At 30.1% G+C, this 16,168-nt stretch overlaps 1 protein-coding gene across 1 annotated transcript in view; it reads left to right on the forward strand.

Moving 5' to 3' along the window:
* Nucleotides 1-15,924, forward strand: part of LOC142321048 (glutamate receptor ionotropic, delta-2-like) — a 96,087-nt gene extending 80,163 nt beyond the window's left edge. Inside the window, exons 7-8 of the mRNA XM_075359056.1 lie at nt 11,648-11,752; nt 14,748-15,924. Of these exons, the coding sequence (XP_075215171.1) occupies nt 11,648-11,752; nt 14,748-15,049 (407 nt within the window). The 3' untranslated portion in view covers nt 15,050-15,924. The remainder of the gene's footprint in view (nt 1-11,647; nt 11,753-14,747) is intronic.
* Nucleotides 15,925-16,168: the final 244 nt, after the last annotated feature.

A 16,168-nucleotide genomic window follows, 5' to 3' on the forward strand; every position in this document is an offset into this window, starting at 1 on the left:
TATAACTCTGTAACTAATTTGTTCAGTTAAGACTGTGAATAAAGCTCTGGTGCACAGCTATCTCTGGCTTCATATTCCTCAATGTTATCTTCATTTAAATCATTTGTGGAACAGTTTGTTTCAGATAAATTTTTTGGTAGAATTGGCACTGATACTTTGGACCATGAGGAAGTGGGTGTAAAGGAGATGGCATATTTGGATAGATGGTTTTCTTTTTCTTTTTCAAATTGAAACCATGAACACCATTTGAACAGAAGTAACAATCTGGTGTGATTTTGTGGTTCTTACCACACCATTGGAACTCCAAATCTGAATGCTTCTTGTTCACCCTTTGACTACCATCTAAGTCCTTCAACAGATGTGTAGCAAACATAGTGGGGTGCCCATGTTTTGTCTTGATCTCCTATTTTTACTCTGAATTATGTGAAGTAAACTTTTCAAATTAAACTTGTTATATTTTTTTTTGCCTTTCCATCATTAACTCACCATAAATGTAACAAAAAGAATCTACAGAATTTTTGCAGCCTCTTTAAGTCATTTTGAAAACAGAAAGTTTACTTGCTTTGTGGCCTAAAAAATGTATTTTCCATTAACAATATTGCGTTTGATCACGGAGGAAGGATAAAACATGATTTATGCATGCTGATGGTTGAAACAGCACTGATAGTAGTTGCATAGGGCATGAGTAGCTAAGATAGCTGTCAATAAAAATGTTACATCTTGTTAAGTCTTGTCACAACCTGTCAGCCAAGCCTTCCCATTGTCTCGTCAACTTAATTCAGACCCTCCCCCTTCAGACCACTGAACTGTTTTACTTTAAGGATGCATTATAAGATAAAAAAGTGAATATATTATATTAATTTATTTAAAAAAAAGAAAACTTTTATTCTAGCTTATACTATCACGTTTTTGCAATTTTTCAAGTTTTTACAAATTTTAAAATTTGTGATTTGTGGAAAATCTTGTAGTAATGGAAAAAATGGAGGTTGTTTTTGAATTTAGTGCTAAAAGATACATAGGAATCAATTATCAAAAGTTAGAAAACATTCCACACTCCAACTTTTTGCAGGCTTGTGATATCTTTAATTCACAACTTCACCCTCCTTGGGAGCAAAGAAATATTGATGAATATTTTTAATATTTTAACTTTCAAGAGAGCTAGGGCCTTAGTTGATGGCTTAAAATCTTCCCTGTGATAAAATTAATGTATCCTGCAAATTTGAAAGTAATCAGTTGGTTGGTTGTTGTGTGATGCAAAACAGACATATATACAGTATCGAATCAGAACTCGAAGTATACGGTCGTGTTGCAGTCCAACTCATTGCCTATCTTTGTTTACTCAGCTCGTTTGGTATTTGTAGAAAATTGTGTGTGAGGCAGTGATTTTACTATATTATTAGTTATTGTTCATATATGTTATAATAATTTATACTAATGTATTTTTATTTAATACCAATGTCAAACTTTACTCAGTTGCCATTTTTTATTGCAAGTGTTTTTACCTTCTATCATCAATCAAGTGAAATTGTTTGTGAAATAATAGTTGATCGATCACCTTCAACTTTGAATACCATTATGTTCCGTTAAGCCTGTGCTGTGCTGATAATATTCTTTATGAAGAAAAAAAGTTATCTCTGTGTATCATTAAAAAAGTACTGTTATTAATACGTTTGATCTGTGTCTATTAACTTTTGATATTTTCCTCATTGGTAAATCTTATACTAGTGCTCGGTTATTTTACATTAAATTCAAAAATGCCATCTGGTATCTGCAACAAATCTACTAGAGGAAGTATTAGCACCGATATTATGTGCTACTCCTGTCACAAAATTCTCCACGTGGTATGCGTGAATTTAAAGAAAGAAGAAATCCAGTTTTTTAATGAATTAATAAAAAGTGGATATGTGTAACAAACAAGAAAAGCATAAAAGCATAATGCTTCAAGATTCAGCAGACAAAAGCCACACTTCAATGGTGGTGAAATTGTGAAATTACTGAACCAAATGAGGGAAGAAAATAAGCATATGGAGAGAGATCTCAGAAACTTGTTAGATAGGTGTCATGATGATAACGAGACTATGCTTAAGCAGCTCAACTTGCAAGAAAAGCAGTTAAGTATTTGCCTTCAGAAAATTGAAGATCAAGGGGTTGAAATAATTAACTTTAAAAAAAATAAGAATGTGGAACTCCAAAAAAGGGAGTCCATAGAGCAGTACTCTACAGTGAATTGTCTTGAACTACATAACTTTCCGATGGCAAAATTGAGGATGTAATAAACACTGTCAACTCAGTAAGTCTAGCCTTAGACCATCTGATCGATGAAAACAAAATCAACTGTTCTCATAAGACTACAAAAGTGGAACAACGACAGACCATCAGCAATAATAATCAAATTTTTGTGAAGGATCGAAGGGATGAACTGCTGCAAAAGAGATGTGTGAAGCATGGTTTTTCTACACGACACTTGGCTTTGAATTCTGATATTTCTCTGTACCTAAATGAAAGTTTTTGCCAAAAGCAAAGAAAAGTCTTTACACTAACAAGAAAAGCAAAATCCGATAAAGACTACAAGTACTTACAGAAAAGAAATGATTCAATCTTAATTTGAAAAACTGATGGTGACCTGGTAATTAAACTTGAAAGTGTTCATGATGTTCGTTGTTTAACCTAAATCATGTGTGTATGTATCTTATTTCTATTCATCATTATAATAGTAAATATATTTAAATAGTTTTTTACCAGTAATTTAGTGAAATACCACTATGTATAGTTCAAAATATTTGTACTATAAGGGAAAACCTTGATTCGTTTTTGATAGAAATTAATAGATTAGAAAATTTATCAGCTTGTGTAGTTTTAACAGAGAGATGGGTTTATAGGGAAGAAATAACTGCTATCCAATTGACAATCATACTTGTTACTCAAATTGTAACAGTGTCTATAGATCAGGTGGAATAGCTGTTTATACTAAAGAATATTGATGTACGATTTAACAAACTGATCTTTGTGTCTGTTGATTGTATAAAGGTTGATTTTAAAGTAGCAAATACTGAATTTTGTCTTATTACTTTATACAGCTAGCCACTACTTTATTAATGAAATAAAAAAGATTATCTAGTTTCTATTAGTGCCTCTAATCTCTTAAGAACGGGTTATATAAATATTGATATTTTAAAATTAAATTCTTTGGTGGACGAATACAGATTTGTAATGTCTAGCTTTGATCTCACTTCTAGCATAGAAGAACCTATGTATATGTGTGGATACTCTTCTCCCATGCCTGGATCATCTATTCTTTCGTTCCAATCACTTACTGGCAGAGGACAGTCCTTTTGCTTTCAGATCAATTCTTCATCATTTCAGAATAACTGACCACTCAATGATTTCTTTACATTACACTAAATTACTCCCTGACACAGCTTCCCCCACTACTAATGGTTAATTTGATTTTTCAAAAATTGATGTGCCTATCCTTAGAAACAAATTAGACAAAACCAACTGGTCATATTTGTATATTTATTAAGATATAATGTAAATACATTTTTTGATGCATTATTAAAAACTTTTAAAAGGGTAATTCAAAATTCATAAAAAGTAAAAAAAATATTGGAAAAATATAAAAAAAAAACCACCTCATTAAAATATGAAAAACCTTGGTTAAATTTTCACTTTCTAACCAAAATGGAAAAGAAAAATAATTTATACAGAAAGTGGAATAATCAACCACGTAAATTTAAATTTTTAAACAAATACAAAAAAACTATGCAATCAAGTAAAGTGTGAAATAGCTAATGCTAAATCTCGATTCTACAATGAAATGCTGACTAGTTTGAAGAGTTATCCAAAGGAAAGCTGGCATATCATAAATAAACTTATCAGTAAAAATAAACCAAGCAACGAAATAAACCAAATTAAAGATAGCAATGGTTGAATAACGTTTGACAGTTTCTGCATTGTAAATGAATTTAATAATCACTTTCTGAATATAGCCCTACCATTTTCATCGTACACAAATAAACAGAAATGAAACCCTACAAAACTGCTATAAAACATTCGTTTTGAAAATGCAAGTCTGTCAATGTTTTTTACATCTACAACAAAAGAGAAACAGAAAATTTAGTAAAGTAGACTTGATTAAATTAGAGTAGATTCAATAAAGACTGTAATAATAAAATATCTGATATACTAGTCTTTCTCTTAGGATAGCAACTGGATAGCTCATGCGGATCCGTTTAAATATTTTTTTAAGTAAAACAAATCTCTATAATAATAATTGATTTGGTTTTAGGAAAGGCCATGATATGAAGATGCAATGCTAAATCTCTTCTCTGGTATTTGTAACAGCATAAACAGTGACTGCAAGGTTGCTCATTATTTCTGGATATAAGAAAGGCCTTCAATTCTGTTGTTCACAGATTCCTTTTATAAAAAATAAGAAATACAGTTGTTGGAGGAATCTGTGAAAACTGGTTTGCTAGCTTTCTGTCAGAAGGACCCAGCAAGTTAAAGTTGGAAATTCTTTGAGTAACAAATCCTGCATTATCTGTGGTATCCCTCAGTACTCTGCGCTTTCAGCAAGCTCTTTTTAGTATACATTAACAATCTATGTGGATGTGTTCTTAATGGTACTATTACAGTATTTGCGGATGACACAGCTTTTAGTTATAGGGCAAACGAAGAAGTGAGCTTTGTAAGATGATCCATGACAATCTCTGGAGGCTTAGCATGTTGTTTGAGTACAACTCTTTGTGGCTGAATACAGAAAAGACCAAGTTAATTTTTTTTAAATTGAGGTCAAATTTGGAGGAACTATTGGCCCTACAAATGCATACAAATAGCTGTATAGCTTGTGGTTTTAATTTTATTTGGATCAATGAAACTGACCGCGTGGAATATTTGGGAATAATGAGGTTAGATGGGCAGCTCATATACAAAAGTTAAAAAAGAACCTGTATAAGTGTGTTGAACACTTTTCATCTGCAATAATTGCCCTGAAATGAAATCTGCTATGCTTTAATTGAAAGCAGATTGCTATGTGGCATAATGTTATGGGGTGGTGCTTACCACAGTGTAATGCATTCTTGATTGTGGAACAAAAATATATAATCAGGACAATCTCTAAGAAACCTCATCTTGAATATTTGTTACCAATTTTTCAACAGTGGGACTTATTACCCTTAAGATACCTGTATTTTTACAAGGTCTTAAAAATCTTTTTTATCAAAAGTGGACAAAAACAACAAAATTACTGTTGGAGATTACATAACCTACGATAACTCGGTAACTTCATACCACAAAAAACTAATAAAGAAATAAAGAGACATTTTGTAGGTTTTACCTTTAAATAGCTCCTTGACTTTACAACATTATGCCAAATGAAATAAAGAACTTACTTATACAGAATTCAAATCTAATATTAAATGATGGCTTTTAGGAAAAGATTAGGAAAAGATGTTGAATGTTTATTTCTTTAAGCTGACATGTGATGTGTCTTCTCTATACAGATATGTATTCTTCTTTTTTATTTTTTGGAAGTTCAAATACTTTTGAATACTTACGAACATATTTACTGCTGTGTTAATTGATATAATATTACATATTGAATAAATTAAATTAACACCAAAACGCAGTTATAGAATTGATTTATTAAACTTCCAAAAGTACTTTCGCGAATGACTCGCATCATCAGTTGATGACATTATTGGTAATGTCAATTAATTATTGGTAATTAAATGAACAAATGAGAATATAAATAATTTTTTGATTAATAAGCATAAACATCAGTTGGATGTGAATTACGTTATGATGTTATGTGAATAGTTATAATTTATTCTGTCTTTAATCAAAATATTGTCTTTAAAAGTTACTTGTTTGATGGTTTTACGTGTTTGTTTGAATTTATAAATTTAGTATTTTTCTAAGATTTTTTTTTTTTTTTACTGTATTTGCTTGTTTCTAAAATTTCTAAGTTGTGTTTGTAACTGGTAATAGTGTATGTTTTAGCTGATGGTCAGCTATGTTAGAAATGCCTCTCTTCTTGTTCTTCTATGTATTAAAATGCGTTGCAAACCTTTTTTTGAAAGATATGTTGGTTTTACCGATGTATATACCATTAAAATCATTACATTTAATCTTATCCATGTGTCATGACACTTCTTTAATAAGCTCCATAGACATGGCACTTCATCAATCCTTCGTAACATTTCTTCATTGGTTATTTTCCCCTTCCATGAAATCTTCAACATCTGTCACTAGCACTACTGCTCAAAAAAAAGTTCTATTCTTCCTTTCCCTTTTGCTCTTATGGTCCATGATTCATTGCCAAATAGAAAAAACATTCCATACAAATATCTTCATCAGTTGCTTTCTCCATTTTATGTTTATATTGTTTGTGAAAAATATCTTAATTTTCTTATTGAATGCTAATTTTGCCTGTTTTATTCTATAATAATGTCCTTCAACCTTCACCCGTCTGATGTAATTATGCTTCCAAGATAGGTGAATTCCTTCACACACTAATTTATGTCCATTCATATCTATATCAGCTTTCATATCGTGCCTGCTCACTACCTGTATCTATATTTTTTCCGTATTTATTTTCATTTTATATTTGGATAATATGGCATTCCTGCTTCCCATCATCTTTTACAATCTGTTTCATTTTCAATAAGTATAGCTACATCATCACCAAATGTAATACATCTATTTTCTCCATGTATCTTTACTCCTCTACTATCGCCTAAATTTTCTCTAAATTCACATATCCTTAGTTGTGAATATGCATTGAACAACATATCTGAGAGTAAGCAACCTTCCTTGACACCTATCTTTATCTTTGCTTCCTGTTGGTGAATTTCACATCTCTCAGCTGCTACCTCATCCTTGTATACTTTCCACATCACGCTATGGTCCTGGCAATTAACTCCTACCATTATATTAAACAAAACGTCACATTGTACTCCATCAAATGCTTTTTTAAAATCAATAAACACAATGAATGTGTTTCTTATTAAAATTTTCCTTATTAGCTTCTCTATTATGTATCTTAAGCAAGGCTAGCTTCTCGTGTATCTCTTCCCTTCCTGAAGCCACACTGATCTTCTGAATGTGTACCCTGCACGTTTCCTACTAGTCCTTGTAAGATTATTGTTGTGTGAATTTTTGGTGCATGGGGCATCAGGCTTATTGTATGGTACTGTTTGCATTTCTTTGCTGAGAGTTTTTTTTAATATTGGGATGATAATACACTTTTTGAAATCATTAGGTACTATGCCAGTTTCATAAATTTTGCAGGCTAATTCATTACTATTGTATAAGCTGTTTTTACATTGTTAGCTTTAATTAGTCCATCAACTTCTTTGCATCGCTCCTATTGGTGGCTGCCTCTCTGGGTCTTCTGCTTTCCTATTAATAACATTTTTTATTTTCCTATATTCCCTTCTAACTTCCTCTGTTTCTGCTCTCTTTAGTTCCCATGTACGTTTGGATCAGTTCTTTCATCATCCACTCATTTCAAATCATGCATTTTTTTGGTTTCCTAAGCACCTCTGCTGCTTCTGATAAATCCTTTTTGATCGCATCTCATTTCTTCTCCACATTTCCTTCATGATAATTCACTATACTTTCATACTCTCTCTTTGCAGATGAACCTCTTAGGGCCCTCAGTTTGCACTTACTTTCTTCTTTATTTCTCATGTCTTTTAAATTTTAACTACATTCATTTATAATCATGTTGTCACTGTTAATATCTGGACTTGGATATGCCCTGCAGTGTTTGACCTGATTCTTAAACCTACTTCTGACCAAAATATAATCTATTTGGTATTGCCTTAGGTCTCCAGAATTTTCCAAGTTAACATTTATGTGGATGATGCTGAAATAAAGCATTAGCTAGTACCAGTTTGTATCTTGAACAGAACTCCACCAAACGTTCTTCAGGGTCATTCATTTTCTGTACCAAAACAGTCCGACTACTACTGCTCTCCCCAAAACAGCATTAAATTCTCCAAAAATTATGTGATTCGAATTGCTCTTTCCAAGCCTTTATTCATCTCTTCATAAGCAATTTACATTTCTACAACACTGTGTGCCAAGGTTAGCATACAGATTTGTATTATCACAGTTTCAGTAGGTCTGATATCTAATTTGACTAGTATTGTTCTTCCACTGTATTGTACATATCCCTTAACTCCAGAAATTTCCCTTAATTGGCCATCTTGTTTCTGCAATTCCAAGAAAATCTAGTTTCATATTCATTTCTAGTTTTAGGTTTTCAAGCTTTCCACATTGTAGTAATCTATGGACATTCCATGTTCCTAATTAACTACTTGTCTGTTTCTTTGGTTTCTGCTTTGTTAGAGTTAGATCTTTTACTGTACTCTCTTGGAGATCCGAATAGGGGACTATTATTCCGGAAACTTTTACTAAAGCATTTTCTGCCATAATTTTAATTGCTGATAGTTGGGATGTCCTTGCATACCTTTAATGGAGTGGTTTCCTTGAAAGGGTATGTTTTCTAATATAACTTCTTCAACATTTTAAGCTTTCTGACTGATTGGCAAATTTTTTTACTCTATAGTAATAAATAGTAAATATTAAAACCCTATTATTCATAACACTTACCTAAACACTAAACCAAAAATTTTTAATTGCATTACTACAATAAAAAAATATGTAATTAAACTACGAGTTATGTAAAAATCATTTTTTCCCCTATATGAATCACATTAAAGAAAAGGATGTGATTACAAAAAGTATTTAACCAAATAACAATAATGCAGAACTTGTACAAAGAAAATGTAGAATTACATTTATCAAGAATATAATACTGATTGATCTTAATAATGACTTCAGAATAGATAACATATTTGACTGTGATTAATAAAATAAATAAATAATTTTATTAAGAGTTAATGAGAAGGGAGGAGCTAAGCAAAATTAATGATAATACAAAACTGCACATCAAATATTAAAAAAAATAATAATAATAGAGGATTAACTTGAATACTAAAGGAACATTTTACTTTTAAATTGTAATACACATCCCTTGTTGATCTAATTATACTACAAATGACAACAACATTCAATTTTACATTTTATAATTATTTAATCAAACAATGACTTTGATTATTACATGCTAGATATGGGATATACTGTGAACTTATTTTGCATGAAGGAGAATGTAACTAAAGGGCAAACAAAGGGGATATTATCCAAAATGTAGAGAATATTTACATAGCCACCAGAATGGAAAAAAATCATAAATTAATTTTTAGTAGGATTTGCTTAGATGCCTTAAGGAAGCAGTGGAAAAAATAGCCTTATTGCTGCCATATTTTTGTCCTTTTCTTTTTTCTATAATAATTAAATAATTGGCTACACTCACTTGAACTGTAATATTATTCATATCATGAATGAGAAGAAAATTAAAAGAGATGAAGGGAGATTGCTTGGTTAGTAAAGATAAATTGGCAGTAGTTAAGAGTATATAAACCCATCACATTCTTCTTAGTTTGCTGTTTCTTTCTTAAGTTTCTTTTTAAAAAAAAAGTAAGTGAAAAGAAAATTCTTGGGTTAAACATTTAAAATAAAACTTTCAAAGTTTTATTTTAATTTTTATGACTGCCAATATCGTTAAAAAAAACAAACTGTGTACGTAACTTTTCTCTTTATAGTGTTTTGCATTAAACATTTCTGATATCTATAAAAAAAAATTGAATAATTGTTTTATTATATGCCAATAAGTGTAATTCTATTTCACACTAAATTACAATTTCACTATAAAAGTAGTTTTAATAATTTTATTTAATTATTATTTTTAAATTAATAATAAGTATTACAATTTTTTTATAAATAGCTATTTGTTTCCAGTAGAATTAAAAGTATTTAAGTTTGAGCTCTTGTTTACGCACTAACTATAAAAATATCTTGACATAGGAGAGTCAAACCATGATTATTTTTGTTTAACTACCCATTTATAAAATCATCATCTTCTGTAAGTTAATTGAAAATAGATCTCTAGACTTTTATTCAAATAATATTAACTAAAACATTGGTTTTATTTTATATGTACATTAAAATCATTCAGACACAATATGGATATGGGAAGTGATTATCCTGTCAATTTCTGGATTTGCCACTGTCATCATGGGTTGAAATTGTGAAAAATATTATATGAATTCAAAATTTATAAATTTTAAAGAAATGCTTTAGTTTTACAATATTTCATGTTACTTTATGAGATTCTCTTTGTGTTTCAAAAACATCCTTAGGTTTATTTCATGAAAATTATATTAAATAATAAAACATTTCAGTTTTTTTTAAAATTAGACTCCTGTCACTGATTAGTTTGAATCTAAAATACTATGAAATAAGTATTATAATTATATTAAAATGATTGTTAAACCAATTTATAATTTTGACTTCTGAAATGTGAAAGATAAAAAGTACTTTGATATAAACAGGAATAGAGTCACCCATATTAAAATATGAAAATATAAACATTTTATATAAAAATGTAAATAATTTATATTAAATTCAGAAATTAACAAAGTGATATTTAAAAGGTTCATTCATTCTTTATTTATTTGTAAAAAACACAGTTGCCTGAAAAAAAATGCTTTCCAATATACTGTGTAATTTGCTACATAAAAAGAATGAGCAGGCTGAGAAACATTACTGACTTAATTAATGATGAAATTAATTTGAATAATAATGAGATAGTGGTAGAAGAAAAATAAAATAGCAGAAAATTCTTATGAAAACATTTGTCAACTTGGTTTAATATTCCTATTACCTTATATGCAAAACTGATGACATATAAATTGAACTGAAGTAATTTATTGAAGATTTAAAGAATAATAACAATTATTTCCTAATGGAATTGCACCAAACTTAAGTAAAATCAGAGTAGTTTAACTGAAGTGTTAGAAAATAGTCATTACATGAAAGCAGGGTTTGTTCAGAATTTTTGGTTATTTTTATTGATTGTAAAAATCTTAATAGATTAGATTATCTTTATATTGAGAGGTTCAAGAGATAGTCATAGTTTAAAAATACACTAACAAATCCATTGGGTTTGTTGGATACTCATAAATACTAATTATTATCCTAGGAACTAAGATGTAACTGTCCTAAGGAACACTAGTACATATTGTTTTAAATAATAATAATTGTACCAGTACAGATATTTTCATGATATTTTGCAGATATAAGATTTCATGAATGTGAACCAGTCAACTGATCCCTTTGAATTATAGTAGAGTTAAATTTGGATAATCCATGACAAATAACTCAAATTATAAATTCTCGTCTGCATTTCCTTCAAGTTTTATTATTTCTTTCATGTTAAAAATTAGCAGGATAGCCTTTCATTCAAATCTTAACTGAAATATTAGAATTTATTTTCATGCACTTGAAAAGTAATCAAGTACAGAAATCAGTTTTGTGACATGAATATCACAGTTGAACCCAAAACTGTTTGTGATGACCATTCACAAACATGTAGAAAATATCTGAAGAATAGTGCAGGTTCTACGGATAACTTTATGTGACTTCATTAAATATCTTTTAACCATTTAATTTTTTACCCATAGTAGATAAAGAATTTGTGGGATTACTTTGATTTTTTTTTAATATTTATTTACAGGATTTTTTGCAGTTGGAGATTACATTACTTCTGATTCAGTTCCTTATTTACAACTGATGAAAGAGGATATTTACTATGAACATGTTCTAACAGTTGTTCCAAAAGGTAACTAGTGAAAAAATGCAGATTTAGTAATTTTTAATCGTAATTATGTTATTTTTTTGTAGAGGTTTATTCTTATTGTTGTTAACAAATAATTTTTTTATAATGTTAACATGGTAGGCTAATGAATGAAGGTAGTAAAATATACTTCTTGATTACTATTTACCATGTAATGATATGAAAAAATTGGGTTCTGATTAAAGTTATTTTGAAATTATTCCTTCAGTGTTTCTCATGTCATCTTCTGTAAAAAACAAAGGCTTGAGTGATACTGTAAGATAGTAAATTCTGTTGATTTTTACAATAATTTATGTTAAATATGTGAAGTATGATACAGTTCTGTTTACAAGTGGAGATCAGTGTATTCTGATTATTTCTTTTTGTTATTTCCTGTAATTTTCCATCTGTTTTCTGTTTTAATTTTCTATATTCTGTTAAAAATTTTCTCAATATTTACATTTCCGCTAGGATTATACTAATTACTTAATGTTATTTCTACCCTTCCTAGCATTGTCATTAATATTTATAGTTGACACATTTTGGAGTACCTTCATTCTCAAAACTACTTTTAGAACTGAGTCTGCCTGAATTGGGATCGTCAAATAAATAATGATGTTAACCTCATCTCTACTTACTTTATATCTCTTTACATCTCTAATTACTAGCTTACTTCTCATCTCTATTTTCATGGCATCTTCTGCTTAAAATCCCCTCCCACTCTAATAGTTAACATTGCAGTGGTTGTGCAGTTCAGCAATATGCGGTTGATGGCACGGAATATTATTGTAATTCATGAGGATTTTTTTTAGTACTAAATTTTTTTAAAATGAACTTTATCAGAGTTGGGGGGGTGTTCTTTTACAAGTGTTGATGCAGTAGTCCTCTGAAGTAAGTAACTTGGTTATGGCAATGGATTTGCAGAAATTGGAACATTGATCAGTCATTAAGTTTCTCACTAAAAAAGGGAAATGTCCAAAGGACATCCATAGAGTGATGGTGAATGTGTATGGTAATGATGCGCCTTCACAGTACCAAGTGAAATTTTGGTCCAAATAACTTAAGTGGAGCAGGGAGTCCATTGAAGATGATCCTTGCAGTGGAAGGCAATGTGTGAAAGCAACCACACCCGACATCTGCCAGAAAGTTGACAGATTGGTTATAGAAGGAAGGCGTGTTGGGATTGCAATATTTTCTACAGAATGCGGGGTGTTCAAAGGAACCATTATAAAAATACACATGACAAAATCCAGTTTCCGATGGGTCCCATGAAACCTAACACAACATCAGAAGCAATGTCGTGCGCAGTTGAGTGCTGAGAGAACTTACAGCTGCATGAAAGGAATCCTATGGATTTTTTAACAGTTGGTGACTGTTTATGAAACATGGGTTCATTACTGGGATCCTGAGACCAAACAAGAGTGCATACAGTGAAAACACAAAAGATCGCCAACACCCAAAAAATTCAAGATCCAGCCATCATCAGCTGGGAAGATCATGGCCACAATTTTTTGGGATAGTGAGGGAATTTTGTTAATTGAATACATGAAGCACAAGCAGACTATCACTGGTAATATCTACACTTAGTATCTTCAGAAGCTATAGGCAGCAATAAAGAAAAAACGACGAGGAAAGCTAACCAAAGGTTTCTTGGTTTTGAATGACAAAGCTCCAGTCAACTCAACACACGTTGCAAAGCAAACTTTGAGGAAGTGTGAATTTCAAGAACTTTCTCATCCTCCCTACAGTCTAGACCTGGCCTCCAGTGATTTTTTCTTGTTCAGAAACCTCAAGAAAAACCTTTGGAGCAGATGTTTTCTTAACAATGATGAATTGAAAGCAACTGTTTCAGGGTATTTTGAGAAGCAGGATAAAAATTTTTTACTCTAGCTTAACCTCTGTGTAAGTTAAATGGAGCAAGTGTATCAAAATGCAAGGGACCTATATTGAAAAATAAAAATGACACTACTCCCTTCTACTCTCTCTAAGAGAGTTAGATAACCTTTTGAGTGCCCTTCTTACCAGAGCTTGAAATAATTCAAGTTTAGTTTACATCTCAATGAATACATGAAACAGTACCTGCTAATGTTTGCTTCATCTCTTACAAAAAAAGAAAACTTATTGATTTTAGTTTACTTTGAACTTATATTCTTAGAAAAAGTGATATATCATTATAATTTGCTTAAATCAAGCAATTTTCATGGAATGTTTGTTGTATATCGGCATTTATTTTGATAACATCATTTTTAAGAGTTGGAGTCAATAAATATTTTTGTATGGTTTTTCTTATAAGTAACTTACATATTGAAAACCTTGTACTTTTGGTGAATGGAATACATATTTATACGCTATACTGTCATAGTAGCTTTATAACAAAGGTTTAAAAATGACAACTTTAAATATATCACATTGTTGTTCTGACCTGTATTGGTGCCTAAACATGAAATACACAGATGTTCTTTTATCATGTAAAGAATAAAAGTATTACTGGGCAAGTAGAATTTGATGAAATATTTTTAACATCCAATGATTTTACATGAGATGGACCAGAAAACCTCACAATATTCAATAATTCATCATTCAATCATTCACATCATTCAATAATAATACTTAATATAATGTATACAGTATATTTACATATGAAGATATGCACATTATTATATACACCTAATAGTAATGTATTTAAAAGCAATTTCTTAAGTAAAAGTTACATGGTTCTAATAAATGACTGATTATGAGTTATTATTCAATAATCCTATATTTCTCAATTATGTTTGTATCTTATCTAAACTCTCCTGGTTAGGCTTGATTACTTAAAACAAAATTCAAACTTATCTGATGACTTAAATCATAAAAAAAACTAATTATAGAAAAAATAATTTATTGGCTTGGCAAAATCATATTATGTTTGTATAATTTTGGTGTCATATATTATTTTACTTTTAAGATAATTATAATTTTTTGTCAATTTATTATAAATGTTTTTTACTTTATTTTCCAGGATCTCCATACTTGAATAAAATTAATAAATTAATCAGTCAGATACAAAATGCAGGTCTACTGTTGTTATGGGAACGAGAAATGGCTAGACATTATCTTTCTCTTGATATTCAGTATGGTGTACACCAAAGTAATGTAATAGAAACTGAACATGAACCAACTGGTTTACAAGTAAAACATATTTTGGGCAGTCTCATTTTTCTTGCCATTGGGCACACCATTGCAGCTGTAACACTTTTCTTGGAGTGGTTTTGGGTTTGGAAAAAGGCTCACCATTCAAACAATGTTCACTCTTTGTGTTAAATTTTACACCAAGAAAAATGGTTTTTATATCATTATTTTAGAATGTAGAAACTAGTTTTATAACATATGTTTTAACTAATTTGACTAATAATTAGGCATTCCTCTAATTTAAATTTTATTTTAGAAAGAGGTGTGTGAGGTACAAAAAAATCTTCATAAAAATTTAAAAAATTGAACTGTATTATTAGCCTGTAAATTATTAACTGTATTAGCCCTTGAAGCATTTCCAGAGCAATATCTGGAGATCTACGGTGATGAAAACAGTTACATCTTCTGGGTATTTATGCTGGGTCAAAATAACATTCTTTTCACTTCATCTCATTTTTGGTAAGAGAAAAACTGTCAAGGAGTCAAATTAAACAGGGAAGAGCCTTAGGGTAACAGCCACATTATTGGCCAAAAAACTGTTGGTTGTTGGATTTCAAAAAATTGTTGGTAGGCTGGGATTTCATTACACTAAAGCAATTCAGTTACTTAGAAAAAGATTTCAGAGAGTAAAGTTCAACAAATAAAAGATTTAGGATGACAGCTGAAAAGCCTAATGCTGCTGTCATGATGAAGGAATCCAATTTTTACTGTTTCAGCATAGGATGAATCATCCCAGCAAACAGAAATTCAAGCTATTGAATTTTTGTCTCTTTTTTCATCACTGAGGAGTTTTTAGTCACGCTTTATTTGTTTATAAAATAATGTGCAGTAGACCTTAACAATGTGTGCTACTGTAATATCCAAATTCAACCAGGAGTTCCTTACAAGTCACTTTGTGAATGTTTATTGGATTCTTTATCACTATTTTTCACAGGTAAGCAAAAAATGTCCAATCAATTTAATGTTCCTTTTATATTCATCATGAAAATAAATAAATGCTGTTTATTAATCAATATCTGTGTTTTTTAAAATGTACTTATAAGTAATTATTAACATTGTCATATTATAGACAGTTTATGTAAAATATGTTAAAAAAAATGATTATATTTTTGGTGCGTGTAAAAATAGAATATTAGTTTAACAGCATACTTAAACTTTGAAATTATTCATATATAAAGAACATGGTTGATATATAAGAAAAACATTCTAAAAATTAAGCCTTTTTACAAATCAGAAAGATCCATATTTATG

Source organism: Lycorma delicatula, chromosome 3 (assembly GCF_047948215.1).
Source record: "Lycorma delicatula isolate Av1 chromosome 3, ASM4794821v1, whole genome shotgun sequence".
Lineage (NCBI taxonomy): Eukaryota > Metazoa > Arthropoda > Insecta > Hemiptera > Fulgoridae > Lycorma > Lycorma delicatula.